This window comes from Melanostigma gelatinosum (genome assembly GCF_949748355.1).
Source record: "Melanostigma gelatinosum genome assembly, chromosome: 19".
NCBI classification, from domain to species: Eukaryota; Metazoa; Chordata; class Actinopteri; order Perciformes; family Zoarcidae; genus Melanostigma; species Melanostigma gelatinosum.
The window spans coordinates 2,790,357-2,813,284 of record NC_136652.1 but is presented as its reverse complement, the minus strand read 5'-3'; the positions used below and the strand labels follow the sequence as shown (position 1 = coordinate 2,813,284).

The 22,928-nt window shown below is 45.6% G+C and overlaps 4 protein-coding genes across 8 annotated transcripts; 2 read left to right on the top strand and 2 right to left on the bottom strand.

The window, feature by feature from the left end:
• Positions 1-458: 458 nt before the first annotated feature.
• On the bottom strand, positions 459-7,687 carry pla2g7 (phospholipase A2, group VII (platelet-activating factor acetylhydrolase, plasma)). Of its 4 annotated transcripts, none has more exons than XM_079290686.1 (11): positions 7,561-7,687; positions 6,825-6,949; positions 6,285-6,435; positions 5,696-5,789; positions 5,517-5,585; positions 3,850-4,021; positions 3,323-3,436; positions 2,440-2,531; positions 2,156-2,326; positions 1,918-2,066; positions 459-1,178 (listed from the first exon to the last, which is right to left on the bottom strand). In XM_079290686.1, the coding sequence occupies exons 2-11, from the start codon at positions 6,915-6,917 to the stop codon at positions 1,078-1,080; spliced, it is 1,206 nt and encodes a 401-aa protein (XP_079146812.1). In that variant the 5' UTR covers positions 6,918-6,949; positions 7,561-7,687; the 3' UTR covers positions 459-1,077. The 4 variants fall into 4 exon arrangements, with proteins under 4 accessions (XP_079146812.1, XP_079146814.1, XP_079146813.1 ...); XM_079290688.1 differs by having other exon boundaries at positions 6,825-7,032; positions 7,561-7,613; XM_079290687.1 differs by having other exon boundaries at positions 6,825-6,944; positions 7,561-7,605.
• Positions 7,688-8,233: 546 nt separating this feature from the next.
• On the top strand, positions 8,234-17,208 carry ints9 (integrator complex subunit 9). Its single transcript, XM_079290650.1, has 17 exons — positions 8,234-8,339; positions 8,787-8,914; positions 9,013-9,073; positions 9,223-9,285; positions 9,616-9,755; positions 9,922-10,008; positions 10,178-10,298; positions 11,393-11,527; positions 11,821-11,932; positions 12,067-12,247; positions 13,062-13,122; positions 13,529-13,700; positions 13,782-13,906; positions 14,904-15,071; positions 15,350-15,448; positions 15,551-15,688; positions 16,856-17,208. The coding sequence occupies exons 1-17, from the start codon at positions 8,331-8,333 to the stop codon at positions 17,030-17,032; spliced, it is 1,977 nt and encodes a 658-aa protein (XP_079146776.1). The 5' UTR covers positions 8,234-8,330; the 3' UTR covers positions 17,033-17,208.
• An 831-nt stretch (positions 17,209-18,039) lies between these two features.
• On the bottom strand, positions 18,040-21,415 carry glrx5 (glutaredoxin 5 homolog). 2 transcript variants are annotated; one of them, XM_079290850.1, is made up of 3 exons: positions 20,983-21,415; positions 19,665-19,881; positions 18,040-18,533 (listed from the first exon to the last, which is right to left on the bottom strand). In XM_079290850.1, exons 1-2 carry the CDS (start codon positions 21,278-21,280, stop codon positions 19,709-19,711), a joined length of 471 nt encoding a protein of 156 aa, XP_079146976.1. In that variant the 5' UTR covers positions 21,281-21,415; the 3' UTR covers positions 18,040-18,533; positions 19,665-19,708. The 2 variants fall into 2 exon arrangements, with proteins under 2 accessions (XP_079146976.1, XP_079146977.1); XM_079290851.1 differs by having other exon boundaries at positions 18,040-18,433.
• A 126-nt stretch (positions 21,416-21,541) lies between these two features.
• prkrip1 (PRKR interacting protein 1) lies at positions 21,542-22,704 on the top strand. Its single transcript, XM_079290849.1, has one exon. It carries the CDS (start codon positions 21,717-21,719, stop codon positions 22,284-22,286), a length of 570 nt encoding a protein of 189 aa, XP_079146975.1. The 5' UTR covers positions 21,542-21,716; the 3' UTR covers positions 22,287-22,704.
• Positions 22,705-22,928: the final 224 nt, after the last annotated feature.

Sequence of the window (22,928 nt, the reverse complement as noted above, 5' to 3'; positions counted from 1 at the left end):
TAATCCAGACCTAGCTGTGTTACGTTCATGTAGGAACTGGGGTTTAAAGTAAATGGCTCCTGCATGGAAACGGATATTGCTGTTGAGTTTTTCAAGTGAATTTCGTCGCGCTTTGAGCCCCACAAGCAGAGTGCCATGCAGTTCCATTCTATTTAAGAGTAGGCCGATATCGCCAGACTCCAAAAAGAATCCACTACAGTTAAGAGGGAAATCTGGATTCATGATTTGGGGGTGAACTGTCCCTTTTTAAAATGTTTCAAAAAAGCCGCAAAGGTTTCCAGCCCTTATGACACTGAACAGTTCCTCATCAGAATATCTCTGGAGTTTCTACAAGCATATTATTCAAAAGCTTGGGTTTTAGCCTCCGATCCTGTTTGTAAGCTCATAGCTTTACAAACCTGAAAGACTTAAAGCAGTTGGCAAAAGACGTATTTGTATACAAACCAGATTTATTGGGTTTCTGTTACGGTAAGAGTATAAAAGTAGAAGGCTGTTACATTGACCCAGGGTGAACAGTAGAGTTAAGGCACATGCAGTTTCTAATGCAACCTGTTAGTAAGCGTTAATGATGCTGATCTACTTACTGCATGTAGCTGCCCTCTGAATCAGGATGGATACACGTTAATAATGATTCATCTGACGTACGAGTCCTCAATCTTCTTTTGTTCTGACGCCCATTGGTTAGATACAATTCTCATTATAGGTCTTATTCCAGAATCACACTGCAATCATAGTGTAGCTCGTCTCTGTTGGAAGGTCATACATCCAAAGAGACATGCGGTCTGTGTGAAATAACATGATCTCAGTTCACATACACTCAAAGATTAAACATGATCAAAAGCATTTCTCCAAGAACTTCCTGGTAATAGTGAAGATTTCACAAACAGTGAAAAGTGTTCAGCGACATTCAGGCCTCATGAAACAAACGCTGGTTTTATCTGTCAAGAAAAACTAAAATCGGTCCTGCTGATGAGGTAGAGATTTTCTTTTCCATCTATTACGATTCCAAAATGTTATCTTTAATCTGTTTCTAGCACCAAGCAGGCCTGGCTTGACATTTTGGGGATATGAGACGGCTCAGATGGAAGACTGAAGCACAGTGATGTTAGTTCCTTTAATGAGGTTGTCATCTTGCCCGTCGATCAGAGGGTCCCACTGATCAAAGTTCTTCTGTAGCCCTGCAAAACCCAGAATTGAGACAGTGAGATGCTGGGAGTGACTGGCTGATCGTGTGTGCAGTGAGATGCTGGGAGTGACTGGCTGATCATGTGTGCAGTGAGATGCTGGGAGTGACTGGCTGATCGTGTGTGCAGTGAGATGCTGGGAGTGACTGGCTGATCGTGTGAGCAGTGAGATGCTGGGAGTGACTGGCTGATCGTGTGTGCAGTGAGATGCTGGGAGTGACTGGCTGATCATGTGAGCAGTGAGATGCTGGGAGTGACTGGCTGATCGTGTGCGCAGTGAGATGCTGGGAGTGACTGGCTGATCGTGTGGGCAGTGAGATGCTGGGAGTGACTGGCTGATCGTGTGTGCAGTGAGATGCTGGGAGTGACTGGCTGATCGTGTGTGCAGTGAGATGCTGGGAGTGACTGGCTGATCGTGTGTGCAGTGAGATGCTGGGAGTGACTGGCTGATCGTGTGTGCAGTGAGATGCTGGGAGTGACTGGCTGATCGTGTGCGCAGTGAGATGCTGGGAGTGACTGGCTGATCGTGTGTGCAGTGAGATGCTGGGAGTGACTGGCTGATCGTGTGGGCAGTGAGATGCTGGGAGTGACTGGCTGATCGTGTGTGCAGTGAGATGCTGGGAGTGACTGGCTGATCGTGTGTGCAGTGAGATGCTGGGAGTGACTGGCTGATCGTGTGTGCAGTGAGATGCTGGGAGTGACTGGCTGATCGTGTGCGCTTCCTTGTTCTTACCGAGGTGGCGTTGCAGGAAGGCTAGTGTTGCTTTGTTGCAGAGATCTATGGCGATCTCGGGGTCGATCTCTCCATTCAGCTTCATCAGCCTGCCGATCCAGTTGCGCGTCAGGAAGGTGAAGTCTGGGAAGCTCTGGTGGACTGCGCCTCTGATGAAGGAAAACGTCGCCACAAAGTCAGCGAATGCCGTGTTTCTCACAAGATCAACGAGGCCTAAATTCAGTCCCGTGCATTTTACCTGATCGTGATCATTTTCCGCTGTATGACGGCCGAATCCAGCTTCTTCATGCGGCTGATGTTTCCCGCCCACTGAAACTTCTGTGAGTTGATGAAAAAGATGGGCTGCTTCACCCGGGCAAAGAGCTCATCGTCTAAAGGGAACATCCAGGCGTCCAGCGCTACGCCACACCTACAGGAGAGGTCAGACGGCATAATTCATACGTCGTATCATATTCCTGCTTCTCTGAAACGAGGGAATGCGACAATGGAGGAGACATGGATATACGTTGTAAATCCACATACTTGAATTTGACCTCTTTGCACAGAGCTTCTATCACCGTTGCTCCCCCGAAGGAATGCCCCACCGCTGCTATCCTACACAGATCCATGGAGTTCTGTTGGCATGGAGGCGAGAGGAAATGGATGGTGAGTGACGACAACAATGAAAGGTCTACTACCGGTATCTGTTTGAGGATCAGCTTCAGGTTCTGCCATCAGGACACAGGTGATATTCGAGATTTTCCCTCTGGTCACGACTGGAACTACTGGAACACAGAGCGAGTGCTGGCCACAAGTTACCTAGCAGCTGGATTCTCACGCGGGATCACGTGTAACAATAAACTCATCTTGTCAGGCTTCAAGTAATGCGTTTGTGTTCGGTAAGCCACAGCACGGACCAATCAGAGTCCTGTGAGGAGCTATGGCAGCTATAGGCGTGGTTTGGTTTAAGTGTGTGTGAGACAACACAACTCCTCCTAGCATCAGTTATATCAGAACTGGAGAGTATTGTCATACTCAAGATCATTGACAGACCTTGTGAGCAGTTTCACGTCGGAACTTCATTCCATAAACAATAGTTGAAACAACGATAATAACGAGGTCATGATGTCTGGACAGAGACGCTGCTGTTGAGTTTGTCAAATGGTTATGTTGGCGGTTTGAGCACCACAAGCCGAATGTCATATAGTCCCGTGATAGTGGAGAGGAGGCAGACATCTCTACAGCTGATCTCTCCAACACCAGGCAACTCACACCGAAACTATCTGGATCGATAGCACTATAGCTAAAATGCTAAATAAGCATTTTCTGTCACTAAATCTCGATTGCTGCTGCCTTGTTGAAGGTTTTAATTCCAAAAGAAACTCATGATCTGTGTAAAAGTAGAGCAAAGCTCATGATGAGTTACCTCCAACGTCGTCCAGTCGAACTGTGTTTGCAAAACGTTTTGCACTGAGATCCCCGAGTTGATTTCAATGAGTCTGTCCAGAGCCAGGATGCATTCATCTGCTCTCTGTTTCACCTGCGAGAGACACAAATGATCCACACAAGTTAGCAGAAAAGCAAAAGCATTCGCTAAATATGACCACAGCATCACATGCATCCAAACTCAGTTTAATAAAGTGCAGTATCTAAAGACAGGTTGGAGGAAATTCTGAGATAAAAGTTGAATGTGAGACATATCAGATAGAGAATGTAATAGACTGAGGAACAAGGAAGTGGTTTGATTTGAACACCAGTGTCATGCACAGCATTGGTTACTGAGTTGTGCAATCCAGCCTCATTGTATAAAAGAGGACTAGAGTCTCCACCTTTCATACACTGACCGCTGACTCACATGAGACGCTGTCATTATGTGGACGAACGTGGCACATGGATGACTCCTCCCAGTACAGTACAGAGCTGTTATTTTCTAGTCAAGTAAAAGCTGCTGACCTGTTTATTTCGGAGGGGGAATTCACTCTCCCCGTGCTGCAGACTCCTGTAGTACATCCACTCTCTCACCAGGTTGTCTGGGGTCGAGGTAGATGTTTTAGACCCGTTCTTGTTTGCCTTCTCCGACTCCGTCTTCTCACGAAAATAATACGTAGCTGAGGCTGACTGGTCTCTGCGCGGGGAAGAAAATACACACAGTGCTGCAAAATGATACTGTGTCAAAGGCAGAGTACTGAAGAACAATACGTATAAATATCACAGTCATTTGAATGTCTTACAGGGAAAGTGTTTTAAAGTGGGGTTGTATGAGGTACTCCTCCATCGTGTATTACTACTGTAGATGGAGAACCAGCACGGGAGCAAAGCAATGGACTGCTGTGGACGCATTCACCTAAAAGAACCCATATCAGTGTGAGTGTACGCTATATTTACAATATATTCACCTCTTTACCTTGCTGTCAGACGTTCTAACGGGGAACTAAAGCTGTTAACTGTGCTCTCTTCAAAGACACAAGACTCCATTGACAAAAAGTAAATTATACCTCTCAGAACACGGGAGGTCGTTACTGTTGTCCAGGCTTAGTTTACACTCACCAAAGTGACTCAGTAACACAAACAAGGTGATGTCGACCAGCAGCGTCTGTGTTCTGAGGTCACATGACAAGGAGTCTTGTGGCTTTGAAGAGAGCACAGAGAACCGCTTCAGATCTGACAGGGCAGTACAGTGGTGAAGATATTCTGAATGTAGCGTTCACTCACACGGTCTAAAACAGGTCCACAGCAGTACACTGCTTCTACAAACTCCATCTACTGCAGGAATACACGATGGAGAAGTACCTCATACAAGCACATTGAGAACATCACTGCAACTATTGACAACAATTGTCAGTTAGGGCCCCAGAGATTATGCTATGCTTGGTATATTACCACGCCTCACAATACCTCCGGTTTCAGATCAACAACCTGATGATGAATCATGGCGTGTGACGTATTAGTGATCTCTTCTCCGTTTCTCACACAAATGCATGAAATGTAGTTCAGTTGCCAACTCAAGTATGAACCTGTTTTTGTCCTTGTTCAGACTCACTGATCTGTTGCTGCAGCTCAACAGACACGACGTTGGAGGAGAAGTAACATTCTTTGTGACTGTTGTGGTAACAGACGACACCAGCTGATGTGCCAGCGTGACAAAAAGCGTCACTGGCTAGTTACAGCCACAAACTATGTCACAACACTGGCACATGCCTATTCTCGCTCTGTGGCTTCAGCCTTCAACCATCAGCTAAAAATTCAGCGGAATACCACCTCAACCCACATGAGCGACAGACTGACTGTGGCCATTATGTTCTCCTCCATACGGTCCCCTTGTCTGTATACTGAAAAGGAATGTGATGACCTGGTTCGTACTATTGTCTGCACACTTACTCCACTGATTATTGTTGGCTTGGCTCACCACCAACTAGAAGTTCCTCCAACTGACACGTGGCCTCAAATGTTCAGCGCACGTATTGTCAGCCTACAGTTTGAATGTAGCCAAGATTATACACAGCTTACAACATTACATATGTTTGAAGAACTGCTGTCCTCACACCCTGATTACTGGTTTAATGAAATAAATCCTGACATGAACATGAAGATTCAGCTAAAACTTTAAATAAATGAAATACCTGTGTTCCACGGACGCCACAATGAAGCCCTGAGAGGCCAATTCTGCACATATGGCTGAGTACAAAGTCCTATAGGAAACACCAGGGAGGAGTGAGTCACACCATTCACAGCAGCCGATACGTCAGCACAACATGCTATTCATCAAGAGTCAATTCTGTGGCAGTCTGATTGTGTCTACCTAAACGCTCCAAGACCATGGGAGAAGATAACTACAGGACATTTTTCATTGGATTTAAACGGAGCATCGACGAAGGCTGGAATCTTAAAGGAGCCTGGAACAGACAGATGGAAAAACAAGAGCTTTTTAAAGCACAACACACAACAGTAGAAGATATGGAAACTTCCTATAACTGATGACCATGTCCTAAAGCATTCTGTTGTGTTGTTGAGTTCCCCAAATTCCAGGCACTTGCTGGTTCCCATACATTTGTACAGTGTGAACATTAACATGCAGAATTGAAACTTCCCAGAGTTAGTTCATTTACAACTCTAGTGGACACCATTTCTGCTTTCATTGTTGCTTGGTAATGCGGTTGACAGTGCAGATTGATGAGCAGCAATAAGACAAAAGAAGAAACTACACGGAGCTGATTTAAACACTGTAGAGAAATGAGGTGAAACCAACGTCTGCGCTGAAGGAGGGGAAAACATGAAAATATTGATATAAAAACACCTGGAAATGTATATTACATTTGTCAAAAAACAGCACGCACTTGTTTAAAACACATTTGACATGTTCTTCATACTCCTAATTGGAGTTAAATTACCAAAGAGGTAGTTGAAAATCCTTTCACCCAGAGCCCTGTTGATTTTCAGGAAGTCTGCCAGACCGTTGAAATACTCCACGCACGGCACCCAGTCCGGTTTTTCTGCTTTTTCAGTCTCTTGACAAGGATAGTAGAGTCGGAAGAAGCTGCCCTGTTAAAGAGGCAGACGTAGTAGAGACAGAAACATGCTACCGTCATGTGATCAACCAAGTGTCCCAAATATCTTCTTCACAAATCGTGTACATTTATGTTTGTTGTGTACAGATTTTCTTTCTCATGCTGAACTTTTAAACTCCCTTCCTTGTTGCAAGTGTGACCTGTTAATGTTGTGATGGATTGAATCATCAACTTCTTACTGGTGCTGATTTAACAGTTTGATAGCAGCTATACTAGCTGTGACCGATGACAGTACAGGACATGCTCAGATAAGCTGCTCATTTGGAGAACAGTGGCTTTAACTCATGCTTAAATTCAGTGGTATGCTCGTTGCCGATCTCACTAAAAAGTGACACATTTACACATGTGTGGTTGTGCTTTTACCTGAGTAGTGTGGTCCATCATAAAGTCGGTGCAGCCCACAGCATTGGGGCCCTTGCCGGGAGGGATCCCGAGATTACTGCAGGTGTTCCCCATGGCGAAGAAACCGAGCGCGTACCTCCTCTGCTCTGTCAGGTGAAGACAACATATTCAGCCACAGCAAGCAATGCCGATGACCTGTAAGTCATGACTCATGGTAGAGATAGCATGACTTGACAAAAAGCACAGACTACTTTACTAGATACAAGAACGGCATCAAAATGTCTTGTTTTTCTTCCCCTTACAGTATTAGTGATACTACCCATGTTACTGTATGATAGATTGCACAGTGCATTGTAATTACACTTGTATATGCAGTTATCTTCTGTTTTTTGACCGCTTATTGCATTTGAGTGAGCAAGAACAATAAGTAACTAACGTTAAGTTTACCAGATATAACTGCCCGCGTGCCAAAATTCACTTAATGTAACAATAATACGCAACCTTTCAGCTGGTTTCTACTGAGTATAACGTTAGCTTTTGAGAAAATGTATGTATTTACGCTCTCAATACCAAAGTAGCAGTTACCTGTCCTTAACCACTCGTATATCCTCTTGCCTAATAACTGTACAGGGCCTCCATGACGTAACATCGACCGGTAGTTTCAAAAGCGAGATTTACCTCGGTTTCTTCTGGTTAGCTGTTAGCGACAAAAACACACCATATAACGTTAACTATTTCACAAACAAACGAGACCTACCAGAGATACAGAAGTAGCCGGGTGCCAATGTTACTACATCAGTTTCGCAACATTACTACGTAACTGTTTTTTTGTCTCTCGAGATAAACCCACGGGAACGAGTCACGAGGGAGTGGTTTGACCTGACAGCTGGTTAGCCATATTTGTTAGCGAGCCACCTACTAGCATGGAAGGGAGCTAAACCAGAGCAGTGAATGGAATGTGTTTGTTCCTTCTTATGGTTTGTTCACTGCGCCGCACGGAGCCTCTGGCTGCCTAAAAACATCCTCCAACGTAAATGTAACACAATGTCATTTAACCTCCCCAGATACCAACATCGGCGAAGGGCTGGGCGCCAAGCTCATGGTCCTCATAATCACAATATATTCTTATTTATGTCTGTCCTGCAGTGTCCCAGGTAAAACGGGGTAACCTCGTCTATATATGGCTCTGGTTAGAGCCAGCGAATCTGATTGACAGCCCTGCAGTCTCGGCACGTGCGTTTGTTGACAACAAATATCGCCTTTATGATTGACGTTTTGTCGTTACTATGTTGTAATAAGTCGTGCTTTTTTCAGGGCAGTTACAAATGAACAAAACGTGCTGTTTTGTTCGGTATTTTGCGCATATTGTCCTGCTGTGGCTTGAGAAACACTCCGCCCCCGTAGAGGGCAGTAGAGGGCGAAAGTCCCAGAAACAAAGCGAGCGGAGTCTGTAGAAGGATGCAGTGTTAGCGAAGCCAACTAACATTAGCGTCAATTATATCCAACGTTCATTTATCAGAGTTAAACATGAAATTGGTGAGTTACCCGACTGTTAGGATAATCAAAGTAGCAAATTCAACCCCAGCTGACAGTATAAATGCGTTACTAAATCATTTAGTATACCTTAAGTTAAAGCTACTCTGTTAGCGTAGCAGCTAACGTCAGTAGCCCTGTGTGCTCCCGTCTCGTTAACTGTGGCGAACGTTAACCAGGCAGCCAACAGCTACGCTATGTAAACTATTGAATATGCAGTCCATAGTGATAGTAAATTACTGACTCAGCTGGTTGACTTGATGCTGATGAATGGAGCATTTAGTTCTTGTAATGAATCAACATTACATCTGTGTGTGAACAACAGACTCTCCAACGTGACATGTACAAATGTGATGTCCTGTCTACCCTGTATCTGTCATGTATTGTGTTGTTGGCACCGTGATGTTATGCCCACGTGCGTCTCTTAATCGCTCTCCTTCCTTCTCTCAGTATTGTCTGTCTGGTCATCCTACACTGCCTTGCAATGTCCTCAAATTCAAATCCACCACCATCATGCTGGACTGTGGACTGGACACCACCTCTGTCCTCAACTTCCTGCCCCTTCCTCTGGTGCACAGGTTAGTCAATGGCGTCAGCAGCAGTGGCTTCATTTAGTTATTCATTCATTCATGTATGGGTGGTAGTCCTGAGTTTTTCATTTTTCGTTCTTATTCAGCCCAAGACTCTCCAAGCTACCTAGTTGGGTCTCTAAGGATGGAACAATCAACTTGGAGAAGGTATGACAAGCTGTTTCTGTTGTATTTAATTCATTGTTGCTTTTTGAGATGACATGAAGTTTCTGTCTCTATAAGGTGTAAATACATCAGGACGTGTCTGTGATGAAGGGCTACAACAGTAAACAAACCTTTCCTTTCCATCTATCCAGGAGCTGAAGGAGTGTGCAGGAAGAGTGTTTGTGGACTCACAGCCAGAGTTCTGTCTCCCTGAGGTAGTAAACCCAGCCCCCCCCCCCCCCCCCCCACACACACACACACACAGTATATTTAGACAATGTCCATTTCTTTTGTATTACTTAAAAAATCAGTACATGACTTCAAATGAATAATTTGGCTGCAGGAAAGTAGAAGGCAAGCATGCATAGGACAGGCTGTATGACTAGAACAATGTACCAGCTCAAACTTTCCATTCACAGTTATTAATATTATCATTTCTTCCTAAGGCCAGTTATTCCGATTCAAGTTACAATGCATGCTGTACATAGTATGATAATACATATTTGGTGTAAATTAACTTTCTTTCCCATTTCAATTGGCCGCAGAGAGAACTGCTGGATCTATCTACCGTTGATGTCATCCTGGTCTCCAACTACCACTGCATGATGGCCCTGCCTTACATCACTGAACACACGGGCTTCACTGGGACAGTGTATGCCACTGAACCCACCCTGCAGATTGGCAGGTGAGGACATACAAGGGAACGGCACCATATTGTTCATGTTCATTCAAATGGAAAGCGATTTCAACCGTTTTTCCTCATTTCAATCATTGTTTAAAAAAAAAAAAAAGAAACAGATTGGCTGTGGTTTACCATGTTTAATGCATATCATTGCTGTTGTTTTCCTCAGGCTATTGATGGAGGAACTGGTGAACTTCATGGAGAGAGTTCCTAAAGCCCATTCTGCCACCTGCTGGAAAACCAAGGAAATACAAAGGCAAGAAAACTGTTGAGAAAAACATACAGACTCTGTCGTCTTTTTCTGTGGATCACATTGGAAAATATTGTTTGTCTTAAGATTTTAAAATGTAACATCTCAAACTATCTTTGACCTCTTACGTGTCAGTGTCTCTGTCTCTTATATTCTCATTACTGTTTGATGTTAGGATGCTCCCTGGGCCGCTGAAGGATGCAGTAGACGTGTGGGCGTGGAAACGAAGCTACAGCATTCAGGAGGTCAACTCTGCCCTCAGCAAAGTGCAGCTCGTGGGTTATTCACAGAAAGTAGTAAGAACCTCTTTTCTCCTACACTGTCTGCACAGTGCAGATGAAATGCTGAGTACACACCCAAAGCTCTAAGATTGAAGGGAAAAGAGTGGACGTTTTCATTGAAGGGAAAAGAGTGGACGTTTTCATTTGATCAGAAAGAGTGTTGATGTTTGTCTCATGCGGGACCTTCCTCACGCTGTAAATGCAGGATTGTTAGTATTGTAGTCCTGAGGGCGAAGAGTCCAGTCACCCCTGAGGGCGAAGAGTCCAGTCACCCCTGAGGGTGAAGCCGTTTTGCTCTCAGTTTCACTGCTGCTTATCTGAGGTTGGAACCTCCCTCGAAATCATGCGTCACTCACACATGAGTCATCCTGGATGTTTAACGGGTTTGATCCTGTTTGAACAGGATGAATTATATAAGGCTTGAGTGACTTTTTTCCATAAAGAGTAGGGGTGTAACGGTTCACAAAACTCACGGTTGGGTTGGGTTCGATACAGTGGAGCCACGGTTCGGTACGTTTCGGTACAGTAGAAAACTATAAATGCCAGAGAAATGTACTTGATTTTAAAATATATTTATTCATTACAACTAACATCATGAAGTTATTCTTTGACTTTGAACAATGATGGAACTATACCTGAGTGACCCATCTTCTGGGGTGTCTTCTTAGCAACACATAAGCATAAAAAACTAAAACTGCTCCTTAATGTTATGTAGTATTGTTACTTACATCTTGCAAAAGAGATTTTTAATCTCAATGGGACTACCTGGTTAAATAAAGGTTAAAAAAAAAAAAAAGATTTAAATTTTTTTTTTATTCAAACGTATTCGGTTCGTCATGCGTACCGAACCGTGAGCCTCGTACCGAATGGTTCAATACGAATACGCGTACCGTTACACCCCTAATAAAAAGTGTAAACAAGTTATGTGTTGTAATGGTTATAAAAACTGTACACGTTATCGGTTGTAATGGTTATACTTTTATGCTTTCATATTTTTCTACAATCTCTTAGTAGTATGCGTACCCATACTACTAAGATACATGTATCTGTCCTCTCTCTGTTTTTCTATATTTTGTGCTCTCACAGTGACGACTTCTCTCTGTCTCCAGGAGTTGTTTGGAGCGGTCCAGGTCTCCCCCTTAAGCTCTGGTTACTCATTGGGGAGCTCCAACTGGATCATCCAGTCTCACCATGAGAAGGTTTCCTATGTGTCGGGCTCGTCCCTCCTCACCACACATCCACAGGTAGGTCCAACAGACCCAGCAGTACACACGAGGCCTGAGATGAACCTGCAATGGTTAACAATGTGATGCGTCCGTCCGTCCCATTCTGGTGAACGTGATATCTCATGAACGCGGGAGGTGAAGGGATGACATGTTGGACAGACATGAATGCATTTTGACTATTTGGTGGAGGCATGCAACCATGAGGCAGTAATTCTAGTGCCCCCCCCTCCCGTGAGTAAATGTTTGAGACAAAAAGGGGAAAACAAACTCGTTCTTTCATAAACTCACTTGAACTCCTCCTCTTCTGCCAGCCGATGGACCAAAGCTCCCTCAAGAACTGTGATGTTCTGATCCTGACAGGCCTCACCCAGATGCCCACCGCCAACCCAGACGGCATGCTGGGAGAATTCTGCAGCAACCTCGGTAGGTACCGGACGATTTAAATGTATGTTGTCTTAACGTTTCAAAATGTAAATGAAAAGAGTACATGTAGAATATGTAAGTAAATCACATTGCTGATTCTCATATTCGTGTTTATTATTCATCTCTGCCTGTAGCCATGACGATTCGAGCAGGAGGCAACGTGCTGGTGCCGTGCTACTCGTCAGGGGTGATCTATGACCTGCTGGAGTGTCTGTACCAGTTCATCGACAGCGCCAACCTGGGGACCACGCCCTTCTACTTCATCTCACCCGTCGCCAACAGCTCGCTGGAGTTCTCTCAGATCTTCGCTGAGTGGTGAGGAGCTGTTTGTTGAGACGGTCCTAGAAATCTGTTGTTGTCCAGAACCTAGACGGAAACCAGCAATGATAGAGATATGGTGATGGGTGAAGATAAAACCAACATACAGCAACAGATGTGGTGTATGTCCAAGCTGGCTTCTCTTTTTCTATCAGAATATGTGTCAAGAAAACATCCATTCATTTGTCACTGGATGCATTTAGTTTGCTTCAGTTTACTCGGTTATCATTCAAAACAATTCCAGTACCAATAGCTCTTAAAGTGATACAGATACCAATGGAGAACTTCATTTGATACCCGACATGTGAATGGAAGCCTTCAGTTGTGTAAAATGCAACGACCACCGTATTTATTTCATCAGAGCCACAGGCGTCGAGTAGATCCGATACGTTCCAACGATTTGGTGGCATCTCAGCTCACTGAACGGCCAACTCCAGCATCACCGTGCAGGACTTCCCCGTTCCACAGACTGCAGCGGTTGTAGCTGCTGCAAAGTGGGCCAATCACACGTCACGTTGAATCAGAGGTGCTTGCACTGGAGAGCAAAACCGGCTTTTTTCTTTTTCTTGATCTGGGGACAAATACTGTGTCCTTTGACTGGAGAAGTCTCACAGCTACTTTGTATTGTCATTTCTGTGAAACAGCTGTCACAACGAGCTGTAAACCAAGCTTATTAATTGCAGTGCTGATTGGCGGTGGCTGTGGAGAGTTGCGGTCACCTGATACCGCGGTGCTTGTGCTCAGGCACCGTTTGATTGTTCTCTGGGATCATTCTGGGATATTCAGATTTATGTTTTTCCCCTTTTTTTAGGCTCTGCCACAACAAGCAATCAAAGGTGTATCTTCCAGAGCCTCCGTTCCCTCATGCAGAGGTGAGTCCTGCTGCTGCTGTGTCTCCGCCCAGTGAAGAGCAATGCTGCGTTTCAGAGAAAGATAGTTGGAAATGCTGGTTTCTGCTAGCTAATGACGACTGAAGTGACACTGCAAACCAGTAAAAGCTCTGAGAGTTACCTGACATCCGAGAACAAGCGCATGGTGTTTACATTAGCGAGACTCTTTGAATCACTGGTAGAAGAGGGCACCGTTACTACAATAAGCATTTCATTAACAACACATCCAACAAACAACACTTTATTTTGGGCACCATCCGTGTATGCAGCAGCAGAAGAGGCTTGTTTGGTCCTCGCAGCACAGGCGGCCTTGGTCCCATTCAAAGTGTTGAAGAAGAAGCTTCATGTACTGCTGTCTCACAATACAACTCCTGTGTTTTTGTTTCAGTTGATCCAAACCAACAAGCTGAAGCACTACTCCAGTATTCACGGAGACTTCAGCAGTGAGTTCCGTCAGCCGTGTGTGGTGTTCACCGGCCACCCCTCTCTGCGCTTCGGGGACGTGGTTCACTTCATGGAGCTGTGGGGCAAATCCAGCCTGAACACCATCATCTTTACTGGTAACTACCACTGTATTCACTCGACATGCCGTGAACGCTACTCTGGTGGAAGCCTCTGTGACTTTTCTTTCTTCCCACCAGAGCCAGACTTCTCTTACCTGGATGCTTTGGCTCCCTACCAGCCTCTGGCCATGAAGTGTGTTTACTGTCCCATCGACACGCGGCTCAACTTCCACCAAGTATCAAAGCTGCTCAAGGAGGTCCAGGTACGGTCAACACTACCGTCACGTAGCGCCTCGACGATGACATCAATCTGCAACTATTTATAATGAGTCTGATTCCAGCTGTTTTAAATGTGAATACTTTGTCTTTTCTTTACTCATACATGACAGTAAAGTGAACATCTTTGAGTTGAGGACAAAGCCAAATATTTGAGGATTCATTTCGGGCTTTGGGAAAGTTTTCACCATATTCCTGACATTTTATGGCCCAAACTACTTATCTTGCACAAACAAGAAAAGGAACCACTGCAGTCCTGGAAGAGCTTCAGTTAACCCTGATGTTGTTGTTGGATGTGATGTGTAAACCTTTAAATGGAGTTCATGCTTCTATTTGTTTCACATGCTTCAGTTTGTCCCGCATCATATTATAGTTAGGGAACGATATCGGAGCAGAACTCTTCCCTGAAACAGTTGTACTGCTCTTGGCCTTAAACGTCTGTGAATAGGTGCAGCAGGTTAAGATTAAAGCTCCGATATACTTGGTGGCTTTCATGAGATTGTTTTATTTAGCCATGCTGGAACTGAGCTTATTATTAGCATGCTTGCTCAAGTACAACCTCACAGAGCTGCTTGTTCTTCAGTACACAGCATCTGATTGTGTGTCCTGAGGAAGTAGCGATGGAGTTTATTTTATTTATGTCAGTGCAGAGTCCCCCATGATGGCAGGTGTTAGTAAGTGCACATCTAGTGTGAGCAGAGGTAATACAGATTTCCCTTAATACCCTGACATGATGTCCCTGATAGACATGTTGTTATTTGGTTTGAATCAGTGTGAACTTAGTTAAAACCAGGTGAGCATTTTCTTCCTTCCCGTGGTTCTCTCCTCCACTGCCATTGACAAACGACAGCTATGAAAAGTTTCACTTCCAGGCAACCTTCCGTTAAACCCTCCCGTCTATGTTCGATAGAAGCGGGCTCAGTCTAAAACACGGCGCAGCAAGTGATGTGTGTAAAAGCTGCTTGGATGTCTCCTGTCCTGCAGCCCCTCCATGTGGTGTGTCCGGAGCAGTACACCCAGCCTCCTCTGACCCAGTCCCACCGCTCTGATCTGATGCTGGAGCTGCAGCCCCCTCCGATGCCCTACAGACGCTGCTCTGTGCTCAACCTGCCCTTCAGACGCCGCTATGAACGGGTCTATATCCTGCCTGAGGTCAGAGCAGGAGCTCCCACAGTGGGCATGAATACAGTCTACTTACACCTGTCTGGTTAAAGGGACCTAGATAGACCATGTTGAATACAAGATCAAATCCGTGCCTTTGGAAACGGGTGGTGATTGCATATTTTGAATTCTCATGTGTTGGTAAGAGACGATGACATACGGTGTGTACAGACTTGTCTGACTTATAGATTGAGCTACAGCAATATTTCACATCCTGTCACAGCACAGGTGGCTAGTTTAAGTGTAAATTCTGATTCCTCAATTCCCAGCTGGCCAACTCCTTGGTGCCCTCTGAGATTAAACCCGGCGTTTCCCTGGCAACTGTGTCTGCAGTGTTGCACTCCAAGGACAACAAACACACGCTACAAGTGAGTCATGTGAATGTGTGTCACAAAACAGGTAGATTCATGTGTAGATATGGACAACATTGCTTCACAGGAGTTTCTATTTTTCCTCTCCTGTGTTGCCAGTCGGTGCCCAAACCCCCTCCAGCGCCCCCCAACAAGAAGAGGAAACGGGTCCTGGAGGAGCCTCCAGTCCTGCTGGCCCCCAAACCCCTGCTGAGTGGAGCTGTGCCCCTGGAAGCTTTCCTGGCCACATTGCAAAAGGTGTGAAATCTGCCAACATCTGTGGAAACCTCTTTTGTTTTTATAGCAGCCAGCTGTCAGTTTTTGTCCTACAAAATAAATTGCTGCTCAGTGCAGTCTTTAGTGTTCCCAAAGGAGATGATTGCAGCCAAGAGTCTCCTCACATATGCCATTAAAGTCTCCTCACGCATAACATTGGGATCAACAGTGTTTTTATAGCAGTTTATAGCAGAGGCCGGGGACTGAACCCCAGCAGATTCAAATGCATGAATATGCATCTATAAATGACCAAGCACTAGTACGGGCAAGTTCTCCTCTTTCAGCAGAAAAGAACACTTTCTGTGTGATACAACTATTACATTGACTCAAGCTCAATATTTTTGTATTTATTGCTGAATGGCATGCAGAACAAACCCTCTTTAAAGGTTTTGGGTGACTAAAGGTAATCCCCGGTTCTTTGATAACAGAGTGAGGAGGTTAACTCTGGAAGCTCCAATGACAACACATCTGTCAGTGACGGACGGGCAGAACTTTGCTAGGGCCACGCCCCCTCACATCACCACATCCGACAGACCCCTAACAAATGTCTATGCAAGAAAGGAAGTGATGGTGAAACACTTTAAGTAACCCAAATGTCTTTGTCTGTTGTTCGGGCTTTTACTATGGGAGATACAGACCACTCCAGGACTGCATACATTTCCCTAAACTCAGTGTAGAGCCGGTCATTGATTATCACAGGGAGCTTGGCAGGTTTGCAGGTGAGCCCGAGGCATCCAGCCTGTAAAACCTCACAAGTGTGAGGCGTAGCCCAGCTCGCTGCAGCAGATATGCTGCACTGAGTGGCCAACGGCCTGGAGGGAACACCCCCCCTCAGAGGAGCGTGAGCTCCCCCTGTTGACATTGTTTAGCTTGTTTTTGGTGGAGCATTTTGCCCTCAGCCTGGCTGCGAATATGCAAACTTTATTTCTTTGTTTTTTGAACTGGGTGGAAGCGAGGACTTGTGAGGAGTCAGTCGACCGTGCTATTGTGAGGGGGCGTGGCCCGAGCACAGTTCGACCTGTCTGCCACTGACAGACGTGAAGTGATTGGAGCTTCCATAGTGAAACTCTGAAGGATCACCTCTCTGGCCAACTCTGAAGGATGCTAGGAAAAGAAGTTGATTGTGAATTGATCTCCTCCTCCATGCAGCACGGTATCACAGAGGTCAAAGTGGAGGAGACGGCGGACGGACACATTCTGCACCTGCAGGCGGAGGACACGCTGATTCAGCTGGAGGAGGACGGGACACACATCGTCTGTGACAACAACGAGCCGCTGCGGACCACGCTGAGAGACCTGGTGCTCCGCTTCCTGCAGAAGCTCTGACCCTCAGCCTCCTCATGGGTCACTCGGGTTCAGTGGTTCTGTGGATAGAAGAAAGCCGTGATGGAGGACATGGTCTGTCCCCACCTCAGTAACGGCAACTGTTACAGTACTTTCACTGTAAAGTCCAGTTATATTTTGTAAAATAGTATTTTGTATTAAAAGTTTTTTTTCCAAGAGATCGCTTTTCCATCACTGCTACTTCTCCAATCAGGGAACTGTAGTGAAGTAAACCACAACAGTGAAGATACAGAGAGCGGTGATGAGCTCGGGTTTCCTCTGGGTAATATCAAAATGTCATTTGCATCAACTTATCCAACATTTAAATAAGTCAAATGGCATTTGTAATCCCTACATTACATTCAGATCTTGTTTCAGTTTGTGCTCATCAGCAGGTTTCTAGATGTGAGGACGCTCTCTCTCCAGCTCTGAATATAAGGAGGTAGGGAGATACAACTTTAACGCTGCCTGAATGAAACGCTCTGAGGTTTACCTTGTAAAGAGAACTGCTCTATCCTGTGCACCTATTGAAACAGCCATGATGGGCCTTTTACTACAGAGGACATTTTGACATTTCACAGTACGAAAGCACAGGTTCAAACAACAAAATGAAGGACAGCTGGGTTCCATTTCGCCGCTTCATTTACGGTCCTGCTACAGACAGTTAATAGGGTAACCACTTAATCAGGAAAATAATCAGACAAATTACAAGACAGCGTATTCTGTAGGACGGGTGTCAGCAAAACCAGCGGCCACACGGCGCCGAGCACCCGTATCTGGACGAACACACCAGTGCTGGCCGCCATTCAGGGGGAGCAGATTGAGTCTAACAGCTGATGGTGCAGAACAATGTGCCAAAACATCAGCTGCTCCAATCAATGATCTGCGCTCCTCTGATCTAATCACTTTGTTCGGTTACTTCATTGCCTTTGTTATTTGGCCTAGATGCTACATCACACCCAAAACTGAACAAAGAACTTCTGCATGTCGATAGTTATAAAACAAATCTCTTATTTGTGTCAAAATATTTAATTGGTGCAGCTAAAATACATTTAACAATGCTTTCAATGTACAATATCTTACAGTGTACTACATGACCATTGCTTTGATAATACAGCTGTGCAGCAGGAGGAACATCTAGGATGGATACATGTCGGGGGTTCTTGGGCTCAGTGAGAAAGAAAAAGGAACACTTCCCACCCCTCTGAGGACAGAAAGAGCCTCTTTTCCCTCCGTGATGAATGAACAAATACCACAGATGCATCAAACTGTAAAGAGAACTACTTCTGTTTGTCCAAGTGCGCTGCATGTCAGTCGTTTCCAGGACCAAGAGAAGAGGGTGGTGTGTGCGTGTTGCGTTTCAGCGGGTGGACACTTTCAAACGGGACACATTTGGTCTGGTTCCTGGCAGGAAGAACAGAAAGGGACAGTGGTGTCGGTTCAGTCGCACCGGATGAGATCAGTGAGGCGTGGTCCATGTCTGCTGTCGCCGCCGCTACAAAGCCTAATGCATAAAAGATGGAATTAGCCAGATATCAAACATAATATCATTATAATCCTCAATGTATAGAGATCAGTGTCGCCCCCTCTTTGCTCTTCCTTCTAGTACACGGTCAGTTCAGGCAGTGCTTTTGGAAGGTTTCTCGTAGGATATAAGAAGCTTTATAAAAGATCTAGACTTGGTCTTGGTGCACCCTGAGGCTTACCAGACTGAGGCGTGGCCTAAAGGATGGACAGCAGGGCCTGGAGAGGGCAAGATGGTAGGATACAGGACAGCATTCTCATGTGAACTGATTCAAAGCACAGGGAGGGAACGTGACCGTCTAACAGTGGGAGGCCTGGGATTCCAACCAATACAGTACGCTGTATGGAGCTTCATGCTTATTTAGAGCATGGTGAATCTTGATATGACGGAACTCTACACCAGGAACTAGAGAGCAAAGACCAAAGGTTTTCCTCCATGTGTTTAATGAGTGACATATTTAAGCGGCTTTACTTAAAAATAAATGTTTGAGAGGTGAAGGAGGTCGGTCTCAGTGACAAACCCACAGAGTTATCGCCGGACTCAGGCATGGAGATCTTTATAGCATCTATTAGCTCCTAACTTTACCGTTTGTGGTTCCTTTTTGTCTGCAGCTGTCGTCAGCAGACAGGCACCGATAAACCCAGTGTATGCTGCCGGCACATACACACAGTTAGCAACTAGCTGTTGAACAAAGGGGAGCATTTAGGGGCCTAAGAGCCACATAGTCTCAGGGGGCCGATACCGAATGTGAATATCGGACTTCATTGCATCACTCCAAGTGAATGCTTGTTATATCAAAATAGGTCATTGTGGTGTTTGCAACTTGTTGCACCGAAAATTGTCTTTAAAGAGAGGCTGATGAATGTGGGTAGAGAGTTAGATAAAAGTGATTTGGGATTCCTGTGAAGACACTTTCCTCACCTGCCAGCTACATGATCAGTGCAGCAGGGGCACTCTGAGCTCTCCATAGGTGTGGGACAAACCAAAATGTCCAGAACTAAAGAAACATGGCTGCCACTATTGCCTTATTGGCCAGAGAGGTGAGTGGACTTTACCCACGGCTGCCTAGAGAGTCCCTTTGAGTGTGATCATCTGAGTGGGGGATTAAACCTGATAAATGTGTCCTGTCTCGTCAGCGCGTCCACGTTCTTCCTCTACTTGGACTCCTCCTCCGCCTTCAGCAGCGCGGAGCTGATGCCCAGCTTCTTCAACTCCTCCACCAGATCCCCGTTCTGGTGCATCTGGAGCAGAATGTCGCAGCCTCCCACGAACTCGCCGCTGAAGTACACCTGAGGGATCGTGGGCCAGTTGGAGAAGGCCTTGACTCCTGTGGAAGGCAGATAGCGTTGATGTCAGAAATAACCCAGAACCAATACTACCGGTATATCAGGTGTCGGGCTAGAGAGAATCATGTGACAAGTTACTGGAAGTACATTTCACTTCCATGCCATGTTCCAGGGGATTTTATCTCCCAGAAAAAAGGCCCTTCAGCGACATCAGTTTGTATGTTAAAAACAGAAAACTGGCAGTGAAAGCCACCATACCAGAAACTGTTATGGACCCAAACTCTATGAAAGCACAATGTCTAATTGCTGTGTTTGACTGCTATATCGACAGCAGTTGACTAAAAAAAAACCAAGCAATTTTACATTGAGTGACTTCAAACGCTTCTCTTTTGGCAGGAGCCATAAACGGTATGTTTGTTTGCATCTAGTTACACTTGGTGTGAAGCTGCTACACACACAAGTAGCTCGTTTAGGCTGTTTATCTCACCTCCTTGTGTTAATGCGTTTATGGTTTTGGTGAAATATTGCAGACTCATCTGTTAGCAATAGGAGTGTCAACTTCTTTACACCGAGTTAAGTAAAATATCTAGATTGAGGTCAAGAACTATCGCGACCTGCTCACACTTCAAACCCCATCCACTGGGTTGTGGGTGAACTGCTGTCCTGACTGGGCACTACTCTGCTGTTGCATTATAAGCCTCCATTGACAAATTCCTCTTTAAAGGGCAGAGCTGATGTAACTACAGAAACAGTTCCTTGTTCCTTAACATATGTGCTGCCATTGTAAAACAGGAGAGGTTCGAGTTCTGGCATGTCTGTATTGATGGTATACTAAACAAGGACCACACCCTTTAGTCCTGCTGCAGAGCACTGATAACAACTTCACACTTGGACATCTCCAAACCTAGTTAGAGGGCCGTTGACAAAAGGCGCACATGTATGGTTGGTTTGGATGTCCCAATACAATGAAACGTGTAGTTGAATAACAAGGAGAGCTGACAGAGACTGATCGATCAACTACAAGCAAACTGTCTTGTAACACTTCCACTGTCAAGCATTAAGAAGTTTAGCGGAAAGTTCCAAGTTAGATTGAAAGGTGACAACTTGTTGTTGCCATGTCATGAACCGGTTATCTCACTGACCGTCCCTGAGCTCGGAGTCCTCCAGTACGTTGTATGCAGCATAGTCGTCCACCCCGTGCATCCGGAGGATCTGAACCACGGCATTGCTGAAGCCACACATGGGCTGCGCCGGGGTCCCCTTCATGAACACCACCACTTTGTCCTTCTTCACCATCTCACCAAGGTCTTTTGGGGCGTCCGCCGCCGCGCACAGGAACCGGGCCGAGGCGGACCACACGCGTCCGTCGGCCTGTCGGGGCAGATAGACCGCCGCCCCCGTCCGCAGACACTTCGCAGTAGATCTAATTAAACTGTTCATGGTCTTTGGTAATTACTATCTTTATATGTTGAGCTACAATGTCGTGGAAAGAGTCTCACCTGCTTCTGAACAGGCCGTGTAACCAGACAGTCTGACTGACGTGTTGTGCGTTGATGACGCTCGCGTGAAGGGGCGGGACGTGAACGCTGATTGGACAGCTGCGCCCAAACAAATTCTGATTGATTTTCGATTGGTACAGCAACACGTCATTTACATTAGATACACAAGGAATGATTCAAAGTTACGACAAATAAAAACAAATTGAAACCACCACAGCCACCACACATAACTTCCTTTTTATGTATTATTTAGAAAAAGGCAATATTGTAAAAGAGGAAGAAAAAAAAGTAAAATCATTATTTCCTGGTAGCAGAAGCCCTCAATAACTTCCGGGGCGACTTGACAACAGAAGAAGAAGACTGCGGCGTTTAGAAAGATGGCGGCGCACACGCAGAAGAATAACAAGACGGGAATATCTGGAGGAAAAGAGGCTCAGCCTCTGATAATCGCCAAAACTCCGGCGGAGGAACAGCGTCTGAAGTTGGAGAGGTTAATGCGGAACCCGGAGAAGCCAGCTCCTATCCCAGACCGGCCGAAAGAATGGAACCCGCGGGCTCCGCCGGAGTTCGTCCGAGACGTGATGGGCTCCAGCGCCGGTGCAGGCAGCGGGGAGTTCCATGTCTACCGGCACCTCCGACGCAGAGAGTACCAGAGGCAGGACTTTCTGGACAAGATTGCAGATAAGCAGGACGAGGACCAGGACTATCTGGATAAGGTGGAGCAGAACAAACTGGCAGCCGATGACAGAACGGCAAAGCGCAAGAAGAAGCGGGAAAAGCTGAAGCAGAAAAAGGAGATGGCAAAGAAAGCGAAGCTCGAGTCCAAAAACAAGAAAGACGACGCCGACAACAGCTCGGACAGCAGTGACGAAGACAAGGAGGAAGATGGGGACAGAGAGGCTGACGATGATGCCGAGGCTCCTAGCTTCATCATGGGGAGGAAATGATTCCGACTGCTCGGACCGGGTAACGTGACCGGCGTTAATGCTCCTCGGAAGTGACATTATGATGATCGATCATGAAGCCACGGGGCTCTGAAAGACTCGAGGCACACGTGGATGTGCTCCCCGGTTTACTCTCACACAAACCTGAATGGACTGCTCGCCTTAAAAGTGTATGATTTCAATCACACAATGTTGGAAAAGGGACACGTTGACACACTTCCGACTTTTCATTTTGTTTTCCATCATCAAGTGGTTTTTTTTAGTTCTCATGTTTCAGCTCGCAGGTCAGGCGGGCTGTCGTCTTCTGGGACCCAAAAGTATGATCGTGTTTTCAGAAATTGGACATGATTGCATTGTTGAGTTGTAGGGAATCCTAAGCATTTGAATGGGATGTTTTAATAAAAATACGAGTATACATGGACATGTTTTCTGGTTTATTCTCATTTAGATTGCTGAATTCTCTTTTTGGTGTAGTCACTGTTGGACAGTGATGCAACGCATGAGTAACCACAAATATTCGATATGCCGGTGTGTGCACCATCATATGTTTTCGTGGTATCAGTCTTTGCTGCCTTGTGAAGCTGCTCCTTGCATGGACCATTGCTTGTGGGCACAACAAGGTGGCAGAAAGTAACTCAAAGAATG